Source organism: Ornithodoros turicata, chromosome 4, assembly GCF_037126465.1.
Source record: "Ornithodoros turicata isolate Travis chromosome 4, ASM3712646v1, whole genome shotgun sequence".
Classification (NCBI taxonomy): domain Eukaryota; kingdom Metazoa; phylum Arthropoda; class Arachnida; order Ixodida; family Argasidae; genus Ornithodoros; species Ornithodoros turicata.
This window is the reverse complement of record NC_088204.1, coordinates 339,802-367,338: the sequence shown is the minus strand read 5'-3', so window position 1 is coordinate 367,338 and position 27,537 is coordinate 339,802. Positions and strand designations below refer to the sequence as shown.

Sequence of the window (27,537 nt, the reverse complement as noted above, 5' to 3'; positions counted from 1 at the left end):
CTAGGACAGGCCCCCACAGCTCCCCCACTTCGCGGCTCTAAAAAAATGTTTGCACGTCATAAACACGTGGTATTGCTCCGTCAGGCATCATAGTTGATACCCATTGGCCGAAGGACATTGCGCGCTCCGCTATTGGTTGGCAAAGGTTCAAAAGAGCATTCTCTCGCGGGCTGCCTGTCTGGCGGGCAGTTACGAGAAGAGAAGGGAGAGAAGTGGCAGCGGCGTCTCGCGTCTCGACGATGTCAGTTGACACCACGGTATGATGGCATTGTTCGAAGAGAAGTCCCAGATTTGTTCGTGTGTCAAAGTGACCCAGCGCGTGTTCTGATGTTTCCCCGACACAAGTATCCTACGTACGAACAGTCTCTCGAGTTCAGAACTGGAATGCAGTGGTGAGCTGACGCCTGAGGAACACTTGTGAGCGCCGTCGCATTTTCAAATGCAGTCACAACGGAGACAGGATTCGGTGTCCGTGCGACAAGCATTGCCCGCTTCGTTGAAACCTTCGCACTGCAACCAACGAAAGGAGATGCTCACCGTGAAATCGCATGCACTCGTGTGAGCGTCGCTCACTTCTGGGAGTAGAGTGTGTGTGTGTTTTTCGAGTTCGAACTTGGTCAACGAACGCAACGATTTGGACTCTGTAGGCACGGTGAATATTTGTGTCAGACTATTGAATCAGTACGATGTTTCAAATAAATGTGTATTTTGTCAAAAATTTGCCTAGTTCTGGAATACGGAATAACAAGCGTCGGACATGAAAACCAGTAAAAGTAAAAGCCGATGGTAGCCAGTACCGGGCCGAAAGGCGAGCCCGACTGAGAGACTCCTGATTGGCCGAAAGGTAGGCATCATAGTTCATTTTCATTGGTTGCATGTCCAGTGTTGCCTGAATTATCTCAAACTATGGGCTCTATGGGGAGCGGGGAGCTGTGGGAGCCTGGCTAGGACGCGCCTATCAGCGTTGTCCGCCCGATACATGATGATGATTATGACCCTGGAGGCTATACCCTTTGTATCGGGTGGACTGCGTAGCATGTACAACGCGTCCTAGCCAGATTCTAATAGGAGTTAATGCCGTTAATGCGTTCCATCTTGCTCACAAAGGGCGCAGCCGTCAGCCGATAGGATCGTTGTGAGCTGAAATGTTGCGCAGGCATCTTCCCTGTCGGCTGTGATTTTTCAAAGACACTGACATGATCCAACCAGTACTTTTAAACGGGAAAAAATCGGAATTCATAGACCAACCCATCTGCTAACACAACATGAGCCATCGAGGACGGACGCCGGTTCCATCCGGCTGTAGGAGTCAAGGCCAATCACCTTAGAGAGTCTCCCTATCTTCTCTAAAGTCTCCATGGAGCAGACGAGCAGACATATACCCTCTCTTGGGCGCCGGAAATGGTTGAAATCATCGAAATTGTCTCCCGGTCATACGTCATAGTCGTATCATACGTCCCTGTCAGCCAACGGCAACGGTGAGGCAAAGCGGAAGTTTTCTAGTTTATGTGAAATTATGTGGCGTTTTTATTGAAAATAACTGTTTGAGATCGGTAGACTAATTGTTGCTCCATCGGTTGGAGGTGTTTGTCTTTCTTAATACACGATTAAACAACAGTTGAGATCAACGTCTTCCGCAGCAGGGAAATACCAGGTTTTAATTATTCTATCTGCTTTTTTATTCCCCATATCATACAGCTCAGCTGGTTCCAGTGGCAGGTTCAACCTAGAAAGGACATCATCAGTATTAGGCTGTGCTTTGGATGGGCACTATGACAACAGCTTCATACAGGGATGTCCTGGTAAGATAAAACGAAAGTTTTTGACCATAACATACGATTGTGTGGATGCAGTTTCGAGTACAGATTTATGACTTTTAAAAATTAGTGAGCGTGTTTAATGACATACTGCACGGAGGTGAACTTGACTGACATATCGAATCGAAATCAGAATTGCGAAACATGGAGATATATATATATATATATATATATAGGGTTTTTGTATAGTGTAATTAAGCACTTCTGCTGCAGCAGAACTAATGGCGTTGCCAGATTGCTAAACCCACAAACGGGGATGGTTGTGAAAGGCGTTTTCTTTATTCAAACCAAGAAACTCGAGAGTAACATATGGTGAATTTGGGCGGTCATTTTATTGCAACACAATGCGGTCGGCACCCAAGCTGGATCTTGTGACACTGCGGTTGCCTGTGTTTGGGTTCAGTCATCTGCTAAATCACATAGACTTGGACGTGCAGGCCTTGCCACTGTTGCTGCCACCTTGGCCGCAGTGTGGATGTGTTGGGCAACCTGCTGCTCGATCATTTCGAGACAGAACGAAAAAGTGCTCAGAAAGCACCACACGTACATATGAGATTGCTTCGCTTTGACCAAACGAACACACGGGATCTGGCTACCACCAGAAGGGTAACCTTAGTGGGTGAAAAATGTGAAAATCGAGGTTAGCGGAAAGACGTCATAACTAGGGTTTGTGGTTTTCGGCATTTATTTTCAACCCAATTCGGGGGGTGTTTATCGGCATTTATATGGGGGACTATAAATCGGATTTTTTCGGCATCTATATTCCGCCCAAAAAATAAATGCCCGAATACGGGCATCTATTTATTTCGCATGAAGGAAAGCCTATTTTGCGCGTGAAGTGACAACGAACCGAAAAGAAGTGAATCGATTCATGGCTTCATTACCAATGTCTTTTATTGCCTGTGCCAAACCAGCAAACAAGGAGACTGCCTCTTGTTGTGATAGATGCAAGCGCACATCATCATGCTCGCATCTGTCATAGCGGCTCGCTCAACATTAGTGCTAGAAACAGGAATAGCCAGTATGCTTGAGGCGCGATAACAAAGGCCAAACAACAACTTTATTTTCGACCTTGGAGAATGGGGTAACAAAGGCCATGTGCTGGAACGGGTCGTCCAAAACTGAATAGCAGATATATCCACCTGAGGGGAAGGGCATACAGCATATTCGAAAAACTCGCGCTTTATATCATCCATACGAGATTCATCTCGTAGAACAAATAAGAATAAGTTCTCATACAGTGAAGTGCCTTGAAGTGCCTCAGGAACGGAAACAGGGGTCACTCCAACTAGTAACTGGAGGGGAGTAGATAGAGGAATAGAAAAAACACAAAAATTAACTAGAAGGCTAGGGCAGGGGATGAGCGATCGGCTTTTGAAACTGTTTTGGAGCTCCGTACACTCGTGATCTCTTTTTAACCCGACAACAACATACCATAAAGGTTCTGAATAGTAAATTCACTAAAGGTAGGTGTGTCACTAAGTACGTGTGCTGCCAAAAGGCGGTCACCGACCGCGCAAACACAAACGCAAACCGAAACAAGAGCACAGCCCGAAGATAATGCCACGCTTGAGAAATAGTCGACAAAGGGAGATTCCAAGGGGATTTCTCTTTGCCGTTCCAGGAATGGCAGGATACGAGAAATTCGGATTTTTTCGGAATATTCCGAATCTGAAAAAAATCATTCGGGGGGTGTTTTCCGGCATTTTTCGGAAAATGCCGAAAACCACGAACCCTAGTCATAACCCACCGGCGAAAATTCAACTACCGTAATTTCACACGTATAAGCCGCACCGCAGATAAGCCGCGTTTTTAGGAATGTTTCGAAAATTTTCTCATTTCCTGATTAGTTGTAGACGTAAAACCGTGCTGTGCACTTTTCCTCGCTGTTTTACCCGCAATGTTTTTCATTTTCAGGCATCTGCAATTAAGGATGCCAAATTTGAAAACTGGTCTCGTACTTTTTCTTGTAATCCAGAATACCTGTTTACTCCAAAAGATGAACATGAGGTGTGCCAGGTACGTGAGTTTAAGGAGTTTTATATGCTCGGGATCCTTACCCATCAACATTACATCGGGATGCACTTTTGAAAAAACAAGCAGTGTCTGTCCAAACTAGCCTATAAATGAGTTGATGTAGATAAGCTGGTGGATCATATCCATGATGAGTAGAGCATCAGCTTGGGCAAACTGTCTAGAAATGTTCAAAAACTGGCGACCCAGCTCATACTAAGACAACTCATGCATGGACTCGATAGCCTTTGATATGGCAGTGTCAAGCAGTGGGGAAACCCTTATCTCGTTTTGTTTGAAGCATGTCCCTCGGTTCATATTGTTATTCACAGAAATGCGCATCCACTGGGGACAGGAATATGTCATATCTGTTTCATATCAGATTCACGAGTAAGCAAAAAAAATGGCCGTGCTTCATGGCCAGCACTCGCTAAAAATGCTAAAGCGAAACATATTCCGTGTCTCACTACGAATACTTTTTAAATACACTATTTTTTTAAATAGTACTTTGTAATGCACTTGAGTTAACAATGATGCCAGGTACTTTAAACACATGAAAGATGAAAGTCACTGAAAAGGTTAGCCAGCTGTAGGGATCGAACCCACATCTTCTGGATTACCGGGCTCTACCAATTGAGCTAAGCTAACACGCCTTTCCAGCGCCTTTCGGGGTGCGTCACCTGAAGGGACGACAAACCAGCCACTCACTCATACACACATTCACACGACGGAAATCGACGCAACCTGTTGAACAAGAGAGAAACTGATGTTCTGAGGGTGGAACAACATAGAAGGGACCCATCACTGCTAGTATGTTTGAATTCTCCACCTTTCAGGAGAGATACCCAGGAGTGTATTGGTATACGTAGTCCTTTGGAGTGCTCTGTCACAGGCTAGAGACAACTGTCTCTAAATAGGCAATATTTTGAGATATGCCATAACATCGAGCTTTGAGTTTCATAAAAAATTTAAAAGTCATTCTCTGGCATTGTACTGTACGAAGCCACGTTATTTCCAGATTTTGGAGTTTTCGCGGCAACAGAAGAAAAATGTGCGTGTGGTTGGTTGTGGCCATTCTCCTTCAGATATTGCGTGCAGTTCTCAAGTGATGATCAGCCTGCGTGAGTACATGAAGAGGATCATAAAGGTTGTGTATCTACACCTTGTCAGATCCTCTTGAAAGGGATGCTACCTCACCAACGTCTATTATTATCACTAATAACTAGGGACTTTATGCGGTGCGAAACTTGAAAATGTGCGCGAGGTATTTAGAAATATTATGGTGGCGGTAATGTGGCCCCAGAAGCTTTTGTATAGCTTGGAATTGTATAAATATGTAAATTGTTTAAAAATTATGGCGGAAATCGCTCTGCAGATTGTCATTGAAATGTGATAGCATTTAGGAGCTCATCGTGAGCATTCTTCGACGATGGGCAGCCATACTGACACACTCGCATACACATGCTTTTTTACATGGGATGACTAAGTACTTGATGTTCTGACATCTAAAAAGCCATCTGGATGTTATCTTCATTGTGACCATTACCTTCAAGAATGGTCGCTTATTTTTATCAAGCACAGCCTCTAGCATCCCTGAGAGACAAGTTTTCTATGCAATTAATTAATGAAATTAGCGCGTTGTTTTTCTTGTCTGGACACACGAATGCTCAGAGTATTTTCTTCATCTCTGGCAAGATTTATGTTCTGGGTATTAGTGGTGCCATTGGAATCCTAGAAGCAGCGTACATAGTAGCTTAGGTGCAAAACTAGAACATGGATTTTGATCAATGGCAAAAAAGATTCAGATGGCTCCAAAAATATGACGTAATGTGTAACTAAGTGGAAGGGAAGGGTTGAGTCTCCAGACGGACCTTTTTTGTCCCTGTCTCTTCCTATTGCACCAAAACCCTCGTGTAAGTTGACCTAATGGAAATATTTAGTGATTGAAAACTCGTTTGCCCTGTTGTATTAAGCAATTGTTCTTGAGTCTCATAACATCTATTCAGTATAATCAGTGTATAGAGTATAGGCGTCCTCCTTTGCGAGGGAAATGATTATGTTCAGCGTCTCTGGTGGAAATTCTGGAGGGAGGTGTTTGCAGAAGTAACAATGTGGCTGTGAAGAGTGCCAAGTTTAAGCTATGATTAACTTTATCAGGAAATTCATAATTAGCGGGGGATGTTCTCTTTTGTAGAATATACATTTATTTTAAAAAAAGACAGGAAAAGAGAACACTCTCTTCCGTTGGTATGCGCAGGCCAATGTGAATATGCCAGCTTACATAAATCTTGCCATAAAAGTGTAACAATATTGCAATATTATTGCCGTGCACTTCTCTGCGGATGGCAAGAACGCACAAGTAAGGGCTGAGTCACTTGGTGCAAAAGTGTTCGATGTATACGTATGTTTTAAGCCACGTCAATTGCGCATTTATTTGTAGCCTATTGGGGAAATTCAGGGCCTTATTGTACGCACCCGTACTTTGCCAAGATTCGGGGCATTACCTCACACTATGATCATCATGAGTAGCACCAGAGTGTATTAATTTTGCCTGCATGATATCTCTCTTAAATGTGCTGAAATCAGGTCACACGATACACATTATTACTGGGTTGTTTCATTTTAAATCGAACAACGTGTGAAAGTCGTATATTTTAATTCGCCTAGAAAAAATATATGTTAGATGACAGCTCAAACGATGCAAATCGCGACGCTCGTGCGTGGAGTAGTTTCCGCGTGGGAGAGGAGGAAAGTCTGAGGCTGCTTGAGCTCGCTTTCTTCTGGACCGACTTTGACGGGATCTAGCACCGCTGATTTTTTGCCTTGGAACTGGAGGTTTTTTGTGATTGTAGGCTGCACCATAGACACTGTCGGCGGCAAACCACAGAATTCTGAGGGCCACAGATTTTCTGTTAAAAAATGCCAAACTTGGTGTAAACGTTCAAAAAGGCCAACTTTGTTACCAATTTGCTTCATGACGGAACGTCTGAGGAAATCGAGCTTAGTGCCATTCGATAGGACGTTGAAAGAACTTTCGTGCTCTATAAAGTTCATTTTTCTCAGTCCAGTGCTTTCTTTGTTATTAGCTTGAGAATCGCACATGGTAGGGGAAAATTGCCAATGTTGCATCTCAAAAATGCCATCTTCGATTTCCTTGATTATTTTTAAAAAGGTGGCGTCATGTCTCTACTTTAGACCCCAAGTGAGACAATCTTTTATTTTTACCTGAGAGACGCGCAGCGATTTTTTTGGTCAGGCATGGTCCACGAGCCTTGCGCGCCCCATCCACGAGAACGCGACCTTCAACCCCTTCTTTGCTACAGGTCTCCCGCTGACGGAGTAATCAATGACCGCACTGCGTGAGCTTGTAGTAGTATCCCCAGAGCATTACTTTACGTTCATCCAATGGTCTCCCAGTTTCGTCAGGCTCATTCAAACCGTGGGAGAGTACATGAGTTGCCTGTGCGCCCTTGACGAGAAGCCCCAGTCCGCGAACATACCGACAAAGTAGTGAGAAGAAACGAAGCGCTTCGTAAAGCTCTTTATCCAGTGGTAACATCGTAGCTTTTGTCTCAGGTTGCCGCCAGTCCCCCAGGCAGTGTGAAAGTCACATCCTTTTCATCGGTAAAAGAACGTTGTGGAAGTTTCGAAAAACGTAAAATGTGCCCATTGCGAGACCCCTGCAGATGGTGGCTGCCACCATTGGATTAGTATCATCCGAAAGCTTTACAGGACCTTTCACATGATATAAAGTGACTGGGTTCAAGCGCATTTTTCGTCCGCCTAGTATCGCAAAACCACGAGTCATACACGAAAATTTTGCATGTCCGATCTTAATTATTTCTAAAACGCCAGAATATTTCTCACGATTTATTCCACAGGGGCAGAATTATGCCTGTACTTTGCGCTGCTGGGAAGGTAGGTACCTTTTCTCTTTTTGATTGAGACGCTGGGCTACCTTTCCGTGAAGCGATTTTTGCACACAAAGGCGCTCCTCGTATGTTTGTCTTTGCTTTATAATTTATTGCCCAGATGTTGCATTCTGTACTTACTTTGCACTTATGATACGTATGTTTATTTTTTCCTTTGGAGACGCAATGCAATACTTTCGTGGGCGTCTTGAACTTGCTATTACGCACTTTCATTTGAGTCGCACGCATGTGCGTATGCACGTGCGCATATTCACTATTCTCCCACACACGTGTTTGAGGCAATGCACATACGCACGCTATGAGGCTGTTGTGCGAGTTAATATTAGGAAGGCAGAACTACGGCCACAGGGGACAGAAAGTAAAACACGTGAGAACACAAATTTGTGGCTACCTGGTTGCAGCCGTCTCTTAGCTTGGGCGCAATAAGTGATAGTTCCGAAGCTGTGCATGCTAGCTTTAATTAGTTTTATGCCCCGTAGCGTTATTTCGGAACCACGAAGAGTACTATATACAAAGCCCGACACAGCTCGACACAGCTGTGACGACAGTATGTTGCTGCTCTCAAGTATAACACGTTCGCCCTCCACGAGCTGTGTCAGTGCCACCGTGGGAATCAAAATTTCCGACAGAACAACGCACAACTAAAATCCCTCGTTTCCGGTAGCCGTAGGTACCTCAAACCCTCGGTGTGGTCTTCAGTAATCCTTTTGGCATCCATGCGCTTGAACCCAGTCTCTTTATATCATGTGAAAGGTCATATCTAAACCTATCGGATGATGCTAATCCATTGGTTGCATCCATAACCTGCAGGGGTCTCGCAATGGGCGCATTTTACGTCTTGCGAAACTTCCACAACGTTCTTTTACCAATGAAAAGGATGTGACTTTCACACGGGGAACTGGTGGCAACCTGAAACAAAAGCTACCATGTTACCACTGGATAAAGAGCTTTACGAAGCGCTTCGTTTCTTCTCACTACTTTGTCGGTATGTTCGAGGACTGGGGCTTCTCGTCAAGGGCGCACAGGTAACTCATGTACTCTCCCACGGTTGAATGAGCCTGACGGAACTGGGAGACCACTGGGTAAACGTAAAGTTATGCTCTGGGGATACTACAACAAGCTCACGCAGTGTGGTCATTCATTTCTCCGTCAGCGGGAGACCTGTAGCAAAGAAGAGGTTGAAGGTCGCGTGCTCGTAGGTGGGGCGCACAAGGCCGCAGCCTCGTGGACCCTGCCTCACAAAAAAAATAGCTGCGCATCTCTCTGGTAAAAATAAAAGATTGTCTCACTTGGCGTCTAAAGTAGAGGCATGACGCCACCTTTTCAAAAATAATCAAGGAAATCGAAGATGGCATTTTTGAGAACATTGAGATGCAACATTGGCAATTTTCGCCTACCATGTGCGATTCTCAAGCTCATAACACAGAAAGCACTGGACTGAGAAAAATGAACTTTACACAGCACGAAAGGTCTTTCAACGTCCTATTGAATGGCACTAAGCACGATGTCCTCAGACGTTCCGTCATGAAGCAAATTGGTAACAAAGTTTGGCCTTTTTTAACGTTTACGCCAAGTTTGGCATTTTTTTACAGAAAATCTGTGGCCCTCAGAGTTCTGTGGGTGGTTGTCGACAGTGTCTGTGGTGCAGCCTATAATCACAAAAAACCTCCAGTTCCTAGGCATAAAATCAGCGGTGCTACATCCCGTCAAAGTCGGTCCAGAAGAAAGCGCGCTCAAGCAGCCTCACATTTTCCTCCTCTTCCTCGCGGAAACTACCCCACGCACGAGCGTCGCACGTGTGTGCGATTTGCTTCGTTTGAGCTGTCCTCTAACATATATTTTTTCTGGGCGAATTAAAAAATACGACTTTTATCCGTTGTTCGATTTAAAATGAAACTACCCTACTTTTAAAAAGTATCATTCTGATTAAAAATTGGCAGTTGAAGAAATGGTGCCGACAGTGGTTTTTCGTTGCGAGACTTACGTTGTGTGTTTGTCTGTCTGTATGTGATGCTACTATATTGGCCGTATCATTATACTATACATTAAAGCATTATATAATATGTTAAAGTAGTATAACATTTGGCTCAGTTATTTCTCTGTTCTATGACGACCCGTAATTGAAACGTGGCCTCCGTAGGTTTGTACACATGCTACAATGATGTGCAGTCTGATAAGCATCATGTCGTAGCTACGAACCGCCTCTAGTACTCAAACGCTTGATGTGAATCCTATGAGACTCAATTGAGAATGTCCCTTGGACCTGTGCTACTGAGTACTGCTCATCCATCGAGCAAATACAGCATTTCTAATGCGTTTGCAAGATCCAGGAAGCATTTCTGCGAGGGATCTTCCCAACACAAAGAAAATACCTGTAAATATGTCACGCATCTACAAAATTCTATCGCAGCCTGAGACGAAAATCCTGCGAAAGTACCTGGTTTTGTGTCATGTCGAATGGCTTAAAGGATAATTTACGAAACAAACATTTTATTGATTCTCTACCCTATAGATGATTCATACAAATGGAAAAAGTCAACCAAACCTTTGTATGTGAAACCGTATTTGTATGTTTCTCTTTCTGATCCTTGTCACATTTCTGTCCTCGAAAACGATGCAAATGCATATAGTACTATACTGGGGTAGTTAGTATTCGTACGGGCAAAAAAAGTGACGCTACATGCCTATAATACTTAGGCACCTCAGTGCTACGTTTGCGAGAAATATCAGAGATTTCTGTGAGAGGTAATTTCAGTATGTGAATTTTACTTTTAGATAGACAAAGAGCAATGCACAGTGAAAGCGGAAGCTGGCATAACATTGAAGGAGCTTAATGAGGTTCACTTAGCATGCCATGGCCTTGCAATCACCAGGTGAGCCCAGTTGGAAATGTCAGGTTTTGTCGTTCAGCCAACAGTAATACATGGACTGTTTTGTTAGAACATGATATGCATGCTTGCTTGCTTGCCCCAGATATTACAATTTCATTTACAAAGCTCAACTCAGGTTCTTTTTTGCACATTTTGTAACAATGTCATCTCGCAGTGAGACACACATTGCCCTACGAGTGTCAAAAAGGCCATCGCTGTATAATCAATAAACAACTCCATTCTATTTTTGTTTAAGCAGTGCACAGTTTGTTTTCAGTACTGTGAGTGACCTCCTTAAATTTTCTTTGGGACTTTATTCCTCAGCCAAAGTATAGGCAAGAAAATATTTTACGTATAATTCTCTTTCCACAACAATTATGGTTTGTTAGCTGGTAGGCATTCTCAGAAGTATATAAAATTTTGCTTTACTGCGTACAGTAAAAACGTAAAAGAAGGAAAAGAAATGTTCTGACATTGAAGCGAGCCATGACGAGCTTTAACGTAGGTGAAGAAATAGATTAGCTGTTATTATGTTGTTTTCATATCTAAGAGTTGAATCAAATGAGTTTGAAGAGAAATACGTGCAGTCCTCTTTTAATGGGCTTTAAGAATGCATCCAAATATGAGTGTGGCAACTCCAGCCTCCTCATAGTAATATTCATTATTTATTTCAATTGAATCGCTACAGTTTAGGGGCCATATCTGACATAACCTTAGGTGGTGCCATCAGTACAGGCACTCATGGCTCAGGAGAGAAATATGGCACAATCTCGTCACAAGTAGGTTTTAATTTGTCTCATATTTTGGTAGCGATAAACGTTATTATGCATTTGCTCCAAATTGGAAAGAGTCATTCTGAGCTAGCTGTTCCCTGGAATAGGTCGTGGAATTGGAGCTGATCACAAGCTGTGGTAAAAGATTGTGCTGCTCCCAGAGTGAAAACACTGAGACCTTCTTGGCAGCAGCTTGTGGTTTAGGAGCTATGGGTGTCATCACCACAGTGACACTACTTGTGGAGCCATCATATAACCTGCTTGAGCGACACTATCCCTGCAACCTTGATGAGGTGACACTCTACCTAATGACACTCGCATATACAGGACATGTGTTTGGTGCAGGTTTTAGCGAACCTTGATGCTCATTTGAAAAGTTGCGACCACTTCCGCTGTCTCTGGTATCCGTATACCAACGGTACTGTGTGCTTTCACCTCAGCAGAACAACAAAGGTGACAAAGAAGGCATTTCTTGGCTTCTCTGTGCATCAAGTTAAAATATTCTGATAATTTTACTCTCTTCACTTGACAGGAAAAAACAAAAACATCCTTCTGTCAAAGGGCCTACAAGTGGGTGGTTGAATCTGCTTTTGGCTACTATGGTATGGAGCTCCTATATTATTTAAGGTAAGTTACGTATCCATAATATGTTGTCTCCCTTCCTTGCTGTGAATGTGCACAAATACTACTATTAGAAAACATTTAATGCGCGTTATGTTCATAATCGATGTATTGTTTTGATGGCACGTTGTCATTCGCTTAAACCTGATGTCTTTTATTATCCAGCACATGGATGCCAGGATGTGTGCCATTCCTGAATGGTCTCTTTTTCCGGGTAATTTTTGCTCCTTGCGGAGAGAGGGTGGATGTGTCCTACCGGGTGTTCAACTACGAATGTCGTTTCAAACAGCGTGTCAACGAGTGGGCTATCCCAAAGTAAAGTATACTTGCTTTCCTCAAATGCAGCATAGAATGTTGGAAGAACCAATTCTGACTTTATATGTTCATGTAGCGAAAGAGGGAGATGTAGCTCGGTGGTGTTGCCCACTTACACAAAGGCTACCCAGGGCATGAATTTATCATTAGTAAATAAATGATTAAACACTAGTTGAAGCCCTATTCAGTCCAACTTTTGAACATTTGAAATTGGATGTAATGCAAAAAATATCTTTATAACGGGATTTTATAATGCTTTACATATACACGCGTGTTTCAGAGATAACCTTGTTTGCCCGTACGTATGCCCACAGGGCCTCAGCAGCACTTGCAATCTGGAAGCTTCGAGAATGGATTGAGAACACATCCGGCATTTATGCGCACATTCCGATTGAGATCCGCTTTGCACGTAGTGACAACCTGCTGATGAGCCCAGCATATGGAAGAGACACGTGCTATATGAACATTATCATGTACAGGTGAGTGTGACATTTTGGAGAATGCCACAAAGTGCTATTAAAAGGCTTCATTCCAATGATTAGGCCATATGGTAAGGACGTGCCTTACAAAGAGTACTGGGCAGCGTACGAAGAAATCATGAAGGAACTTGGTGGAAGGCCTCATTGGGCAAAGGTTAGTTTCTACTCTTATATGTACACGTATGAGTGAAATGTGACCCTCTTTCAGGCTCACAAAGTAACGGGGAAAGAGTTTGCAGTCATGTACCCTGGATTCAAACAATGGTGCCAAATTCGCAGACAGCTTGACCCACTGAACATGTTTGTAAATAGCTATTTGCAAAGGGTTCTAACTCGATAATTGTCATTTTCATTAGTAAGAGGATTGTGTATATTTATCCTGCTCTCCATTGTCATGTTGCTAGTTGAGGAATTAAAGGGTTACGTATAAAAGATTATTGTGCACACCCAGCGTTACAACTATCAGGGTCGCATGTGAGAATCAACACTTGGTAAGGTGTACTTAAGTTTTGATAACCGATGCATACAATTCCTCTTTACTCGCTACAACTGCATATACTTAATCGCCAATGTCAGAGTCTCCCTTTAAGAATGAATGTTGTTATTAAGCAAACTGTGCTGTACCGAAATTCTGTGTCAAGGTAAGTTTATTCTGTTTTCCTCGAAGCTCTCCCAGTAGCAACACGCAACTCTAACGTCTCAACATGTGGGCAGAAAATATCTATTCTCCACCAAGGGCTTTTCTGCTATGAGACAAATTAACGTGTATTCTCATCATGGCATTCACAGCCTTGTGGTAAGGGGTCAAGTTTTACTTGGCATAGCATAAGGGTTTCCGCTTGTTTTGCTTTGTCTCTTGTGGTTTTAAACTGCGTTCTCTTTTTTTGTGTGTGTGCACGCGTGTGTATGTACGATTGTTTGTAGGACTGGTGCGATTTGATATCACACTTGAGATGGGCATATTGCTCCAAACTAGAAAGCGAAACTACACCCTGAGTTATACCAAACTCTAGACATATGCATTCCAACAGCAGGTTCTTGCAGCAAACAGGGTATATTTTTGACAGTTTGACTGCCTCTCTTGGAAACATCTTTGTCTGCCCAGCTTGGGGTGTGCAGCCCTACACGTTGCTCCTGTGTTTTCTTCCTCTGGGTCTGGACCACATGCCAACCTCTTTCCCTTAGTTGCTAGAGGTTTACGTTGTTTGCGGATATTACTCCGTCAACTATTAAAATTTACGTCACCTTCACACTGCGACGCTGAATGAATGCAAGCAGCCAAGGCAACAATGCAAAGTGTAGCTGTTGTGTAGCGCATCTTTTTTTTACAACTCGAGTCACAAAAATGCACAGGGATGTTGTGAACCTTTCGGAGGTGCGTGGACTCAGCACTTCTTCGAGTGATGCAGGGAGCTGGTGTACCATCTGGTGAACCGGTTACCGCATCATATTTTTTGGGTTGAGATCCAGTTCATTCAAGGGGAGGGAAAAAGTGTTCCGTTTGGTTCGGCAAAAAATAATTTTTTTGTGTGGTTTTCGGTTTCGATCACTGATTGCAGTTAACCCATGTATCTATAACGAGTCAAGTATACCCAACAACATTCCTGACATCCCTTTCTGTGAAATACCACGTGTTTAAGTCAGACTTGTGCTACATGCGATATTAACTGAGAGGAATGCACGAGAACCCCTCACAAAACCTGGACATACTACGAATATGTTACCGGAAATGTATTTCTTTTCCAAGAAACATCGCTGTAACACCGTATACAAATGTTGCAAAAATACAACACACATGTTGCCTGCTCATTGTGTTTATGTTGGAGAAATATGGGTGTAACGCTGTCTCTACTTTGCACAAACATAACGCAAATGTTGTATTTGTGTTGGAGAAATATGGCTGTAATCCTGTCTCAATGTTGCCTTAACATTGTATTTTAATGGCTGTCTTAACAAGGGGCATGCAATGTCCCAGGGCTGTGTTGGGAACGCTGTTTCTGGGATGTTGGGGTCCTTTTCGGACTATTGAATATTTCCTCGCCCTGCGAAGGGCTCATTTGATTCCCTTCTTGTCTCATCCCCTCAACAAATGAACACCGAGCGACAGACGACCGACATTGACATGGAGAAGCCGCGACTGCTAATCAAGAAAGGTTCTGCGCGCACAAGTATCATCTGTGCTAAACGACATCGAACGGCGATGAATAGGCTGAACGAATTTGACTGGAACGTCTCGCAAGCCGCATTAACAATGAAGAAGAATTTGAATATGAATACACGCAGCAACTGGAATACCAACATCAAGTTGAAACGATTGCGTTCGAAGCAAAGGCATTAAAGAAGTCGGCAGCTACAAGAATGCTATGATTGCGCAACGTCAGCACGTCTCCAAACCACGTCGCGTGGTCGACCGTCCGAAGACACAGGTTGATCCGACAGTCACAACAATCAACGCTAATATACCACCGGGAACCGCTTATATGAAGTCAACTGCAGCCACATCGAAGCGCTACATGGAAGTCAAACACCACAAGATAATACAAACGACTCGATGAAATGTGACAACGCTGACAGTGAAAAGACAGCAGACCGCGGATACTACATCCCACCGGATGACTTGAAAGAACCCCGAACCCAATTTAGTCCACCAAGGTATAAGGAACTCCCGAACCAAACGAACACCGTGGAACCAAGACACCGACATTCTCACGTCGAACGACAGGGGTCAAGAAAAGCCGCGTAACATGGCAACACAACGTCCTGGACAGCATATGCATAGAATATCTGCGGCCAACGTATTCGCTACACGTACATAAACAAGAAAATTGGTGTGGCACCAAGTCTTGAGACCGAATCCGTTACTGGCGAAAGGTCACACTGGACAGTTTCTCCAGGATACCCCTTCAAGTAGTAGCGTGCCTCATGTACTCCGTGGAGAACGTGCATAATGAGGCAGTGGGGAATTCTTGGAGAAGGCATGTCCAAAGAGTAAAGAAGAAATCACCTGATGAAAGTCACTGAAAAGGTTCGCCAGCTGTAGGACTGCCGGTCCAGGGCTCACTTACAGGGCACTCCTTTCTCTACAACATATTTTGTTCGACTGAATGGATCATCTCTCACCCTGCGTAAACGAAGGCGACGACGTCCCCGCGATCTCATATTCTCAGTTGATTCGCTCACTGTCCTGTCTTGTCTTCAACAAGGACATCCGAATAAGGTTTCGTGTTGGAATAGCTAGGAATAGGAATACCTAAATGAACCCAAATCTGAGCAGATCCTTCCCTCTCCCCGAAAGCTGACACACAGGAGGGCGGCAGGCACTACACGTTGCCGCCACGAGACAACAGCATTACTATCTGTCGTAAGCGGCATTGTAAACATTGTGGCACAAAAAAGACACTTACTACATTGATGGAGTAGTGCTGCCTCGTGTGTTTTGAGCCCGTGGTCTTGGTGCAGTCCTAGATTGCAGAATCTCGGTGAAAACAAGGCAAGTCGAGTCCGATAAGAAATGTAGCACAATACAAAAAGCAACACTCGAGCTTCTTCCTTATAGTTTAATACGAGGGGCGTTCAAGTCAAACCGGGACTTTTCATTTTTCACAAAAGTAAAATGAACTTAGAGGCGAGAAATTAGTTTTATTTTTCAACGTAATCTCCACCTGCACTAATGCACTTGTCCCAGCGTTTCACGAGGGCTTGGATGCCAGGAGCGTAGCAGCCATGATCGGACCGTATTCTTGACCTCGTCGTCGCAGCTCAAGTGGCAGCCCCCAAGGAACGACTTCAGTGGACCGAAGAGATGGAAATGGCTGGGGGCGAGGTCTGGACTGTAAGGGGGATGTGGCAGCAACTCCCAGCCAAGTTCCTGTAAGGTGCCTGTCGTGAGATGTGCGGTATGCGGGCGTGCATTGTCCTGTAGGAGGACTCCTTTGGTGATGAGGCCCAGCTTTCCGAAACTGGAGGTGTTCATGAATGATAGTGTTCAACGTTCCCACAGAAAGGTCCGTCTTTCGTGCCAGTTCGAGACATGTTATCCGTCGGTTCTTGAGGATCGGGCGCTCCATAAGTTGGATGTTCTCTGGAACTCTGACACTGGCCTCTGAGCAGTCCCGGCCGGGATCGTCCTGCACTGATGTACGGCCGTCTCGGAACTGTCTGCACCACTCAAACGCTTTGCTGCGGCTAAGTGTATCGTGGCCATACTGAGCCTGAAGTCTTGTGTGAATTTCAGGTGACTTTACGCCTTCATTCACGAGAAACTTGATGACAATTCGATGTGCGCGCTCACCTCGTTGTCGGCCATGTTGTCCAGCACGTGTCTTCTGTTTTGCACAAAGTTTGGACCAGCACGTGGTGAACGCAGAGGCGTGTAAAAATGACGAAAAAGAAGTAGCGCGAGACAGAAAGTCCCGGTTTGACACACTTCGTATATACAAGCTTTCGCGTGGGGGACCACGCTTCATCAGGTACCAGAAGCTTGAGCTTGAGTGTTGCTTTTTGTATTGTAGTCCTAGATAGCAGACTTACATTTCATCTTCATGTCGCATCTATCGTCAACAAAGCCCAATCGGTTTGGGGAAAGTATGAGATTGTCTAGAAACTTTAAAAATCCGCCTTGCTCGCTTGTAATCCCTATTTTGGAGTTGGCATCTGTTGCATGGAACTCAGCTTGTAAGACTGACTCGGACAAACTTGAGAGCGTGCAAGGCAAATTTTTGACAACTACCGCTTTCCTAACTTTTGTGGTTGTTATTCTATTCCTTTTTTGTCCGCAGGGAGAGCCTATCGTGACTTGCTGTTTTTGTACGAATGCTTAAATAACCAAATTGATTCAGCTGCGATCGTATCGAGGCTCAATTTCTATGTCCCACATTGTAACACTACAACCCGCAGAACATGTATGTGGTGATAGTTACGAGAAATTGCTTTCTTTGAGGCTTCAGACTGTATACAACTCCCATTCCGAGGTTTTTCATCTGTTCACTGGTGACATAAGCCAGTTGTTGCCCCGCTATCTACATAGTTTGTCAATTATGGTTTCGTTTTATTTTTACGTAATTCTGAATGGTGTTCTAATTCATTTCTTTGTATCGATTTTTGTATGGTACACCACTAGGGAGGCTAATAAATAAATATATCAATCAATAATAAATAAAATAATTGTAGTACCGATAATGTTGGAGCGCCTCACACAATACGGAATAAACAATGAATCCTCGCATATACTTTCACTAGAAGAGAATTTACAAAAAGCAAAATTTTCACGTGACTCATACTGACAAACTGCTTAGAACAAGAGGCCATGCCCTACGGCTACAAATAGGAGCAAAGTTGAAATATAAGCCATATTTTAATGATAATCTCCACTACTACTGCCTGCAGTAGAGACAGACTACTCCACATGGTTGGCCGGACAGGCTTTACGAACTGTGCTGAGGAGAATCCCCCGGAGGTGCTACCCAAATGACTGGAGATTCCCCAGACACGTGACAATGTGCCGTCATCTAATGTAAGTATGCTTAAAATGTGGCTAGGTACTTGATCCCCATTTAGATGACATGAACCTTAGCACAAAATGTTCCGCCTCATCTCAATCCGTCCGTCACGCAACTTTCCCGATCGGATCCCTACCAAAGTCTTATCTTTAGGATTGTGTCGTAGCCAGAAAAAAATTTCTCAAGGGGTTCTATCGGGACGGGGGATTCCACCTCTGGCTACTAGTATATCCAAATTTTCGATATCGATAAATATCAACATCATAAAAAAATAATCGATTAAAATATATATATACCGGCATTTTATCCATGTTTTAAAAGCAAGTACCGATGTTTGAAAAGCGCCACTACTTGAACAATTGAAAAAGTCCTTGATAGCTGAGGCACGTGATGAAGACTGCGACGAACAATGGACACTACGAGAACCAATGAGGATACGTCCCAAGTTTTCGTGGCAGAAAGATTGGGGAATAATTAGTCCAAGTCTGCCTCCTTCTTTGTTTTTGCGGAGCCACGCCAGCAACGGAAAAACTTGCGTTTCGGCTGCTGTGCACCGATCAGTCAACTGCTTCCAATGCCACAAACTTTCAAACAACCAACTAACAAAGTTTTCGTCTAACGTGCGTCACATCTTTACAGGAAGGCATCGTGTTGCAAAACCAAATCAAAGGGAAAATTCCATGATAAGGCAAGCCTGAGCGCACCAGCTAGCCTGCATTTACGCCATTCTGTCAAGAGGGAAAACTTGTTCCCGCGCAGAAACCGCCCAATTACTGATACTTCTATCAGCATGCACATCGATATCTATATGTTATAATATCGATATTTTTAACAATAAATATGGATATATTTTAAAATTCTCGGTAATATCGAGACCAACTGGTGTCGAGTGACGTTCGCGAGGAACAGTTACCAGAGGCCATGCATCTATTCGAATCTGAACCGAGTTAAGCGAGATTCTTTGCACAAAAAGCAGTTTTCTTCTTTTCCTTTATTTTGGTCCATCTAACCTAATCAGCTTTGGTGGACGCCGTCAACAGCGGGAACGTTTGCGAACGCCACACTGAAACCCCACTCCCATACAGACATGTACAAGATACCCAAAAGTGTATTTAAGATAGAGTACAAAATACTTGAAATACAACTAAGATACTATTTATCCTTGAACGCAAAAGGTCAATGCGGCACATGAATCACCTAAACCCCGCGCACTACGCTAGAGTCATATAAACACAAGAGATACCACACAAACACTCAGAACAAAGCAAATCTCTGGCCTGCTCGGCGAGGTCAGATTTCGGCGTCAGGGCGCACACACGGGCAAGAGCCAATGTACGGGAAATTTCTACTGAACAAGCTAGATAATTAGAATGTAAGTACAATATTGAGTAGAAAATACGATAAAATGTATTTTAAATAGAGTACAAATACACAAAAGAAAAAGTACTCCTCTTGGGACGATTTGCGTGGGTGCTCGACGTTGGACCGCTTCAAGCCACCTCATTTCAAACGGTAAAAAGAAGGAAATCCCGTAGAGCGAGAATGGAACTTTCATAGATGCCGTCTCCCGAGCAAAGCGCCCATTCCCATTGGCAGCCGTAGGCACGTGACTTGTCATGTCCACAATCATGGGCTATATAGGAAACCCAAATACATAATATCATTTGGTTCACGAATTTTTCCGAATCTCCGCTAGTATTTCGCCGAAACGTCGCGTTTGTATTTTAAATGCAGTGCATAAGCATCGAAGCAGTGTGTTGCTTTTCACGTAAGAAATTCAGGCTGTTGTCCTATGTGCGAGGTATATGTGTCGGCATGGGAAGGACGCAAGTTCTCGTCCCACAATCTGAAACCGCGTCCAGAAAAGCACGCTGCAACGACAGAGTTGCTTACACCGCGTATAACCTTTTCATAATTCTTTGCAAGTTTTAATGGGATCTTCCTCACACATGTCGCTTCCCTACGAAGTTGACCTCGCGAGTACCGATAGGCAAACAACTCGGTAAGCACTTGCGTGTAAGCGACAATCCCTCTTAGATTAGCGAGAGGTGTAATATCAGTATGTTAACAAACATTGAGTTATTTCTTATCTATAGAGGGAGATCCCGGGAGCTGTTTGCGGGCCAACTTTGAAAGCCTCGAAAACGGCGGCAGCCACAAGGTCAGATTTCTTTCCTGAGTTTAAAGAGAGGTTTCCCTTCAAGTCGGCCCAAGACGCATACTCCTTCGTCTCATAGCCACAGTTGCTTCGCGGCGCTAACACACAGTGCCTATCAAATTTTCTTTTATATCTACTCTACACGGAGCCCATAAATAATTCAACATTTCCTTTTTGCGGATCGCAATTACAGCGTGTCTAATTATTGGCGTAATGAGCCGTTTTTCTCGCTCACTCCAACACTGACTGTAATTTTCCCAAAGTGTCAGCTTCCTCGTGTTTCCGCCAGGGACGCGTTTGTCGTGGCGTTCGTCTGCTACACCGTTCACGTATCGCACACAGCTTCTGTGTTTCTTCTCAGGCGTGTTATCGCAACGACCTGTTCTGGGATCCAACTTTGGTGTCGCCGTACACACGCTTGGCTGATCACAATCCAGGTGAGTGGCATTTCACTGTCCTAGTTTTGAGACACGTTCGACAAAATATCGCTTCGTCGTCTTTGGCTGTATATCGGTTGAAAGCATGCTGAGGCGGCCGGAAATGACGGCTGTGACGTTTCAAAATTAGCTCAACATCCAAGGGAAGGCAGGTTTTCCTTCTGTAGATTCGTGTTATCCTTCGGAAAGGCTCTACTTATTTTTCGTGACGCGCTGGAGCATGTCGTATCCAAGTTCAAAATGTCCTTAGCAGTGCAAGTCTGGCTGCGCCCTTTGAGTGGCGGAGATAATCTCTAAACAACAATGATATGATACGGTAGCCGTCCGAAAGTGTGTTATTGGTTTGAAAGCTGTATCACGGTTGACGTTATTTGACACATTTTCAGGCATTGGTTTACTGTCAATGCGCTCTGAGTGTGTGTGTAATAAGATGCTGTAAGCTTCGTGTCACTATTTTTGTTATCACATTAAGGTGGCGCATCAGAGTTGTCAATTAGTGGTCAGCTTTTACAGTTGCACTGTCCCTCTCGTCACACGAAGCCAAGACATCTCTCATTACGTGTTTTTTTAGCCGTCTTTCGAAGGCGTTCGGCCGTGACATAGAAAGCGGCAGGTTTTCTTCTGTCGAACGGTGATCGTATAATTTTGCCAGGTTACTTCGCTCTGTTCAATTTGAGTGTATATATAACAAAAACTTTTGCTAGTTATTCTTCTTGGTCATTGTAATGCCGTTAAAAGCGATCGTTTCGTATTATTTAGCGCATTGTTTCGTGGGTGCGACATTGTGTGACTGTGAATGCATGTGTAAATGACACCAATTCCGGCGACGCCGACAAAAAAACAAAACAAAAAGAAAACGTAAGTTTGGTTTGGGGACAAAATAGTAAGAGGGACACAGGGTCATGTACTGCAAATGCCTGTCGCTCGTTGTTGTTAACTTTTGACTCGCACTACTTCTTCAGTAAGTACTTGGTCGGCAACACTGAGGGCCTATTTGGATGCATCTCGCGTCCGCTGCTGGCCATATTCGTTTTGTGTCTGAAGCGTTCTATTCTATAAAGTTGAACGTTTCTTGACGCTGTAAAGCCGTATGTTGAAAAGCTTTGCCAATGGTGGATGTTCTTCTCAATTGAATAGAAAAGATACTTTTTCTTCTCAGTTGTCGATGGTTTTATATGGGTCGTCAGAAGCAAAACAACAAACCCATTTTGTGACCCCGAAGAGGGTCCTCCACTTAAATTTCTGTCTTCACATAGTGCTTTAGTTGACATCATCATCGTTGTTTCACCACGAGATCTTTTCTTGGCGCTCGCTGTGGATGTCACTATGCTAATCCTGCTTCTTGTTGACTTACTTTGACTCCTCGAATCCTCCGTAATAAGTGACCGAAACGAGGATAATCCATTTCGTTTTATACCAGCCCTGACTTCGCAATTCCCCCAACGCACATCCTCCTTGCAGTGAAAAGCAACTGGTTAAATACAGATACAAAAAAGGCGTATTTTATATCGGCAACAACTTAGTCAAGTCGAAAAAGGTTTCGCTTTGTGCGGAGTTGGTACAGTTTGTATTTCCAATCCGAGCTAAAAAGCTCGGTGGTCATTGCTATTTGATAAGGAACCCTTGTGCAAGAATATAAAGGGATCCGTCTAACGGCCGATGCACGAAGCTCGCGCGGTGATGCGGATGACGATGTTGTGCCTTGGAAACGACTCCACATGGCTTTGTCCTTCCAACTCGACAGGAGAGACGGTGCGCAAGACTCTGTCTGCTCAGGATCGGACGGTTCTACCTTGCTGCTGTAGTCTTTTTCGAGACTATCCATTAAAGTGTCTTTGGATTCGACGTCCATCCTGTTCTTGAGGAATGTTTTCCGAAATGCAGGCAGGGTCGTCAACTTCTTTCTCAAAACTTGTGCAGCCGCTCAGAAAGGCGTCATCCAGGAGAAACTTGGTCGATGTAGTCGCATCGTAGTTCTGGACATTACTGCTTCTGTACGTCTCTTAACCACTTGTTGGCTCTTGGAAAAATAAAGTGTGCGAATAACTCATCTCTGACCTCGTCGCAATTTTGTATTCGTGTTGGACGAGATTCTTTGGGTTCTTTGGCTTCACGCCCTCCAGTCTCTGTTCCTCTGTACTCGTTTCAGACACAAGGGGATCTGCTTCACTCACCTGGGAAAGTCTGTCTGGACACCTCTGGAACTTCTCCCACTGGTCTTGGAAAGGTCTTCGGAACCAGAGAACATTGGAATACCGTCATGACTTGTTGATTCCTATATAAACCACTCTTCCGTGAACCTTCGTCTTCGGACACATTTCGGGCGAGTTGAGTGAACGCGTCTCTTTCTCTATATAAGTCTATAAGTTCTGTCGAGGTTCAAGCGTTCAAGTCCCTGAACTGACTCACAGACAGTTCCGATGGCATATGAACACCTTGTGCTCTACTGTCTCCAAGATTGGCCGCAGAATGTTCAGGTCTGCTGGCTTCAGAGTCACAATTATGTTGGAGCCTACGATCTCTGTACTGTTCTTTAGGAGTCACCGAAGGAATAGCCTTGTCTCCAAAGTCAGAGTTGCTCGCAGTATCCAAATCCTGCAGACTCGACAACTATTTCGGAAGAGCAGTCCTCTGTCTGACATTTCCGACCCAAACATAGCCAGTGTATCATTCTGGCCGATACACCATGTCCCGGCCTCCTTGCCTCGCAAAAGTCACTCAAGAGTCTAACGGGCTTGGACCATGATGGCGATATTCTATTCTATTCCAGGCACCAACTCTCGCATTCACTCTCCAACGTGTCTTCATCCACGAGTGCAGCGGGTCAGTAGAGCGTTCATATATTCGAGGGTGCTCGCTGTCAAAGGACACGGCTCTTCCATATTTTTCATTATATAACGCAGTTGAGTTCGCCCAAACATTTGTCGGTAATTCTTGTATCAGCACCAAAATGTGTGGAAGGTATCAGTAGCGGCTGAAGAACAACGTTCAATGGAAATCCTATACCATGAGAACTGGAATGAACGAGGCTCGCTCACGAGCGGTGATGCCGATGCATTTCCAAACCACCCGCTGTCAAGGGAGCGTTTCGTTCGCGCAGCTCGAGACTGGGTTTCGATTCCCCGTCACTCTACGTGGGGGTGTTTTGCCCTGCGCAAAGTAACCGATGCCGAGTAAGTAAGAGATTACAACACTGCAACGCATACACTGAATTAAAATAACCAGCAACAAACATGATAGTGCACAAGGCGTATTCCCAAGCAACCCTGATGGCTCTCTATGTAAGCGCTTGCCCTGATGGAGGAGAATTTCGTTTCCAAGTGCGCTTCCTGAGGGACGCTCAAAACAAACAAGGAAGGCATTCTTATCGCGGAGCAGGTGGGTGCCTTAGATGTCATTTGATCCATTGGCCCATATTGTAGGTTATGTTTGAACATCAAATAAAGAGCTCGGTAGTCGTCGCTGACTGATAGGAAACCCTCTTCGTCTTACAAAAGAGCCCTCTACGCAGGACGATATATGTGATTCTTATCGCGGAAGCGGTGTCCTTGTGTGCCTTAGATGTCATCTGATCCATTGGTCCATATTGTAGGTCATGTTTGAACATCAAATAAAGAGCTCGGTAGTCGTCGCTGACTGATAGGAAACCCTCTTCGTCTTACAAAAGAGCCCTCTACGCAGGACGATATATGTGATTCTTATCGCGGAAGCGGTGTCCTTGTGTGCCTTAGATGTCATCTGATCCATTGGTCCATATTGTAGGTCATGTTTGAACATCAAATAAAAAGCTCGGTAGTCGTCGCTGACTGATAGGAAACCCTCTTCGTCTTACAAAAGAGCCCTCTACGCAGGACGATATATGGGATTCTTATCGCGGAACTGGTGTCCTTGTGTGCCTTAGATGTCATCTGATCCATTGGCCCATATTGTAGGTCATGTTTGAACATCAAATAAAAAGCTCGGTAGTCGTCGCTGACTGATAGGAAACCCTCTTCGTCTTACAAAAGAGCCCTCTACGCAGGACGATATATGGGATTCTTATCGCGGAACTGGTGTCCTTGTGTGCCTTAGATGTCATCTGATCCATTGGTCCATATTGTAGGTCATGTTTGAACATCAAATAAAAAGCTCGGTAGTCGTCGCTGACTGATAGGAAACCCTCTTCGTCTTACAAAAGAGCCCTCTACGCGGGACGATATATGTGATTCTTATCGCGGAACTGGTGTCCTTGTGTGCCTTAGATGTCATCTGATCCATTGGCCCATATTGTAGGTTATGTTTGAACATCAAATAAAGAGCTCGGTAGTCGTCGCTGACTGATAGGAAACCCTCTTCGTCTTACAAAAGAGCCCTCTACGCAGGACGATATATGTGATTCTTATCGCGGAAGCGGTGTCCTTGTGTGCCTTAGATGTCATCTGATCCATTGGTCCATATTGTAGGTCATGTTTGAACATCAAATAAAAAGCTCGGTAGTCGTCGCTGACTGATAGGAAACCCTCTTCGTCTTACAAAAGAGCCCTCTACGCAGGACGATATATGGGATTCTTATCGCGGAACTGGTGTCCTTGTGTGCCTTAGATGTCATCTGATCCATTGGTCCATATTGTAGGTCATGTTTGAACATCAAATAAAAAGCTCGGTAGTCGTCGCTGACTGATAGGAAACCCTCTTCGTCTTACAAAAGAGCCCTCTATGCAGGACGATATATGGGATTCTTATCGCGGAACTGGTGTCCTTGTGTGCCTTAGATGTCATCTGATCCATTGGTCCATATTGTAGGTCATGTTTGAACATCAAATAAAAAGCTCGGTAGTCGTCGCTGACTGATAGGAAACACTCTTCGTCTTACAAAAGAGCCCTCTACGCAGGACGATATATGTGATTCTTATCGCGGAACTGGTGTCCTTGTGTGCCTTAGATGTCATCTGATCCATTGGTCCATATTGTAGGTCATGTTTGAACATCAAATAAAAAGCTCGGTAGTCGTCGCTGACTGATAGGAAACCCTCTTCGTCTTACAAAAGAGCCCTCTACGCAGGACGATATATGGGATTCTTATCGCGGAACTGGTGTCCTTGTGTGCCTTAGATGTCATCTGATCCATTGGTCCATATTGTAGGTCATGTTTGAACATCAAATAAAAAGCTCGGTAGTCGTCGCTGACTGATAGGAAACCCTCTTCGTCTTACAAAAGAGCCCTCTACGCAGGACGATATATGGGATTCTTATCGCGGAACTGGTGTCCTTGTGTGCCTTAGATGTCATCTGATCCATTGGTCCATATTGTAGGTCATGTTTGAACATCAAATAAAAAGCTCGGTAGTCGTCGCTGACTGATAGGAAACCCTCTTCGTCTTACAAAAGAGCCCTCTACGCAGGACGATATATGGGATTCTTATCGCGGAACTGGTGTCCTTGTGTGCCTTAGATGTCATCTGATCCATTGGTCCATATTGTAGGTCATGTTTGAACATCAAATAAAAAGCTCGGTAGTCGTCGCTGACTGATAGGAAACCCTCTTCGTCTTACAAAAGAGCCCTCTACGCAGGACGATATATGGGATTCTTATCGCGGAACTGGTGTCCTTGTGTGCCTTAGATGTCATCTGATCCATTGGCCCATATTGTAGGTCATGTTTGAACATCAAATAAAAAGCTCGGTAGTCGTCGCTGACTGATAGGGAACCCTCTTCGTCTTACAAAAGAGCCCTCTACGCAGGACGATATATGGGATTCTTATCGCGGAACTGGTGTCCTTGTGTGCCTTAGATGTCATCTGATCCATTGGCCCATATTGTAGGTCATGTTTGAACATCAAATAAAAAGCTCGGTAGTCGTCGCTGACTGATAGGGAACCCTCTTCGTCTTACAAAAGAGCCCTCTACGCAGGACGATATATGGGATTCTTATCGCGGAAGTGGTGTCCTTGTGTGCCTTAGATGTCATCTGATCCATTGGTCCATATTGTAGGTCATGTTTGAACATCAAATAAAAAGCTCGGTAGTCGTCGCTGACTGATAGGAAACCCTCTTCGTCTTACGAAAGAGCCCTCTACGCAGGACGATATATGGGATTCTTATCGCGGAACTGGTGTCCTTGTGTGCCTTAGATGTCATCTGATCCATTGGTCCATATTGTAGGTCATGTTTGAACATCAAATAAAAAGCTCGGTAGTCGTCGCTGACTGATAGGAAACCCTCTTCGTCTTACAAAAGAGCCCTCTACGCAGGACGATATATGGGATTCTTATCGCGGAACTGGTGTCCTTGTGTGCCTTAGATGTCATCTGATCCATTGGCCCATATTGTAGGTCATGTTTGAACATCAAATAAAAAGCTCGGTAGTCGTCGCTGACTGATAGGGAACCCTCTTCATCTTACAAAAGAGCCCTCTACGCAGGGCGATATATGGGATTCTTATCGCGGAACTGGTGTCCTTGTGTGCCTTAGATGTCATCTGATCCATTGGTCCATATTGTAGGTCATGTTTGAACATCAAATAAAAAGCTCGGTAGTCGTCGCTGACTGATAGGAAACCCTCTTCGTCTTACAAAAGAGCCCTCTACGCAGGACGATATATGGGATTCTTATCGCGGAACTGGTGTCCTTGTGTGCCTTAGATG

At 44.3% G+C, this 27,537-nt stretch overlaps 2 protein-coding genes across 8 annotated transcripts in view; both read left to right on the top strand.

Moving 5' to 3' along the window:
• Positions 1–816: 816 nt before the first annotated feature.
• On the top strand, positions 817–13,254 carry LOC135390559 (L-gulonolactone oxidase-like). 2 transcript variants are annotated; one of them, XM_064620289.1, is made up of 13 exons: positions 817–1,478; positions 1,699–1,802; positions 3,735–3,836; positions 4,849–4,951; positions 10,542–10,635; positions 11,321–11,411; positions 11,513–11,698; positions 11,751–11,858; positions 11,938–12,032; positions 12,192–12,341; positions 12,656–12,820; positions 12,884–12,974; positions 13,029–13,254. In XM_064620289.1, exons 2-13 carry the CDS (start codon positions 1,764–1,766, stop codon positions 13,158–13,160), a joined length of 1,356 nt encoding a protein of 451 aa, XP_064476359.1. In that variant the 5' UTR covers positions 817–1,478; positions 1,699–1,763; the 3' UTR covers positions 13,161–13,254. The 2 variants fall into 2 exon arrangements, with proteins under 2 accessions (XP_064476359.1, XP_064476358.1); XM_064620288.1 differs by having other exon boundaries at positions 818–1,478; positions 4,849–4,977; positions 10,538–10,635.
• A 7,534-nt stretch (positions 13,255–20,788) lies between these two features.
• LOC135390555 (cAMP-dependent protein kinase catalytic subunit 1) overlaps positions 20,789–27,537 on the top strand; it is an 85,238-nt gene continuing 78,489 nt past the window's right edge. For 4 of the 6 annotated variants that reach the window (XM_064620265.1, XM_064620263.1, XM_064620264.1 and 1 more), the window contains exon 1: positions 20,789–20,913. The gene's annotated coding sequence lies outside the window, so the exon portion shown is untranslated. The remainder of the gene's footprint in view (positions 20,914–27,537) is intronic. The other 2 variants (XM_064620272.1, XM_064620268.1) reach the window with 1 other exon arrangement.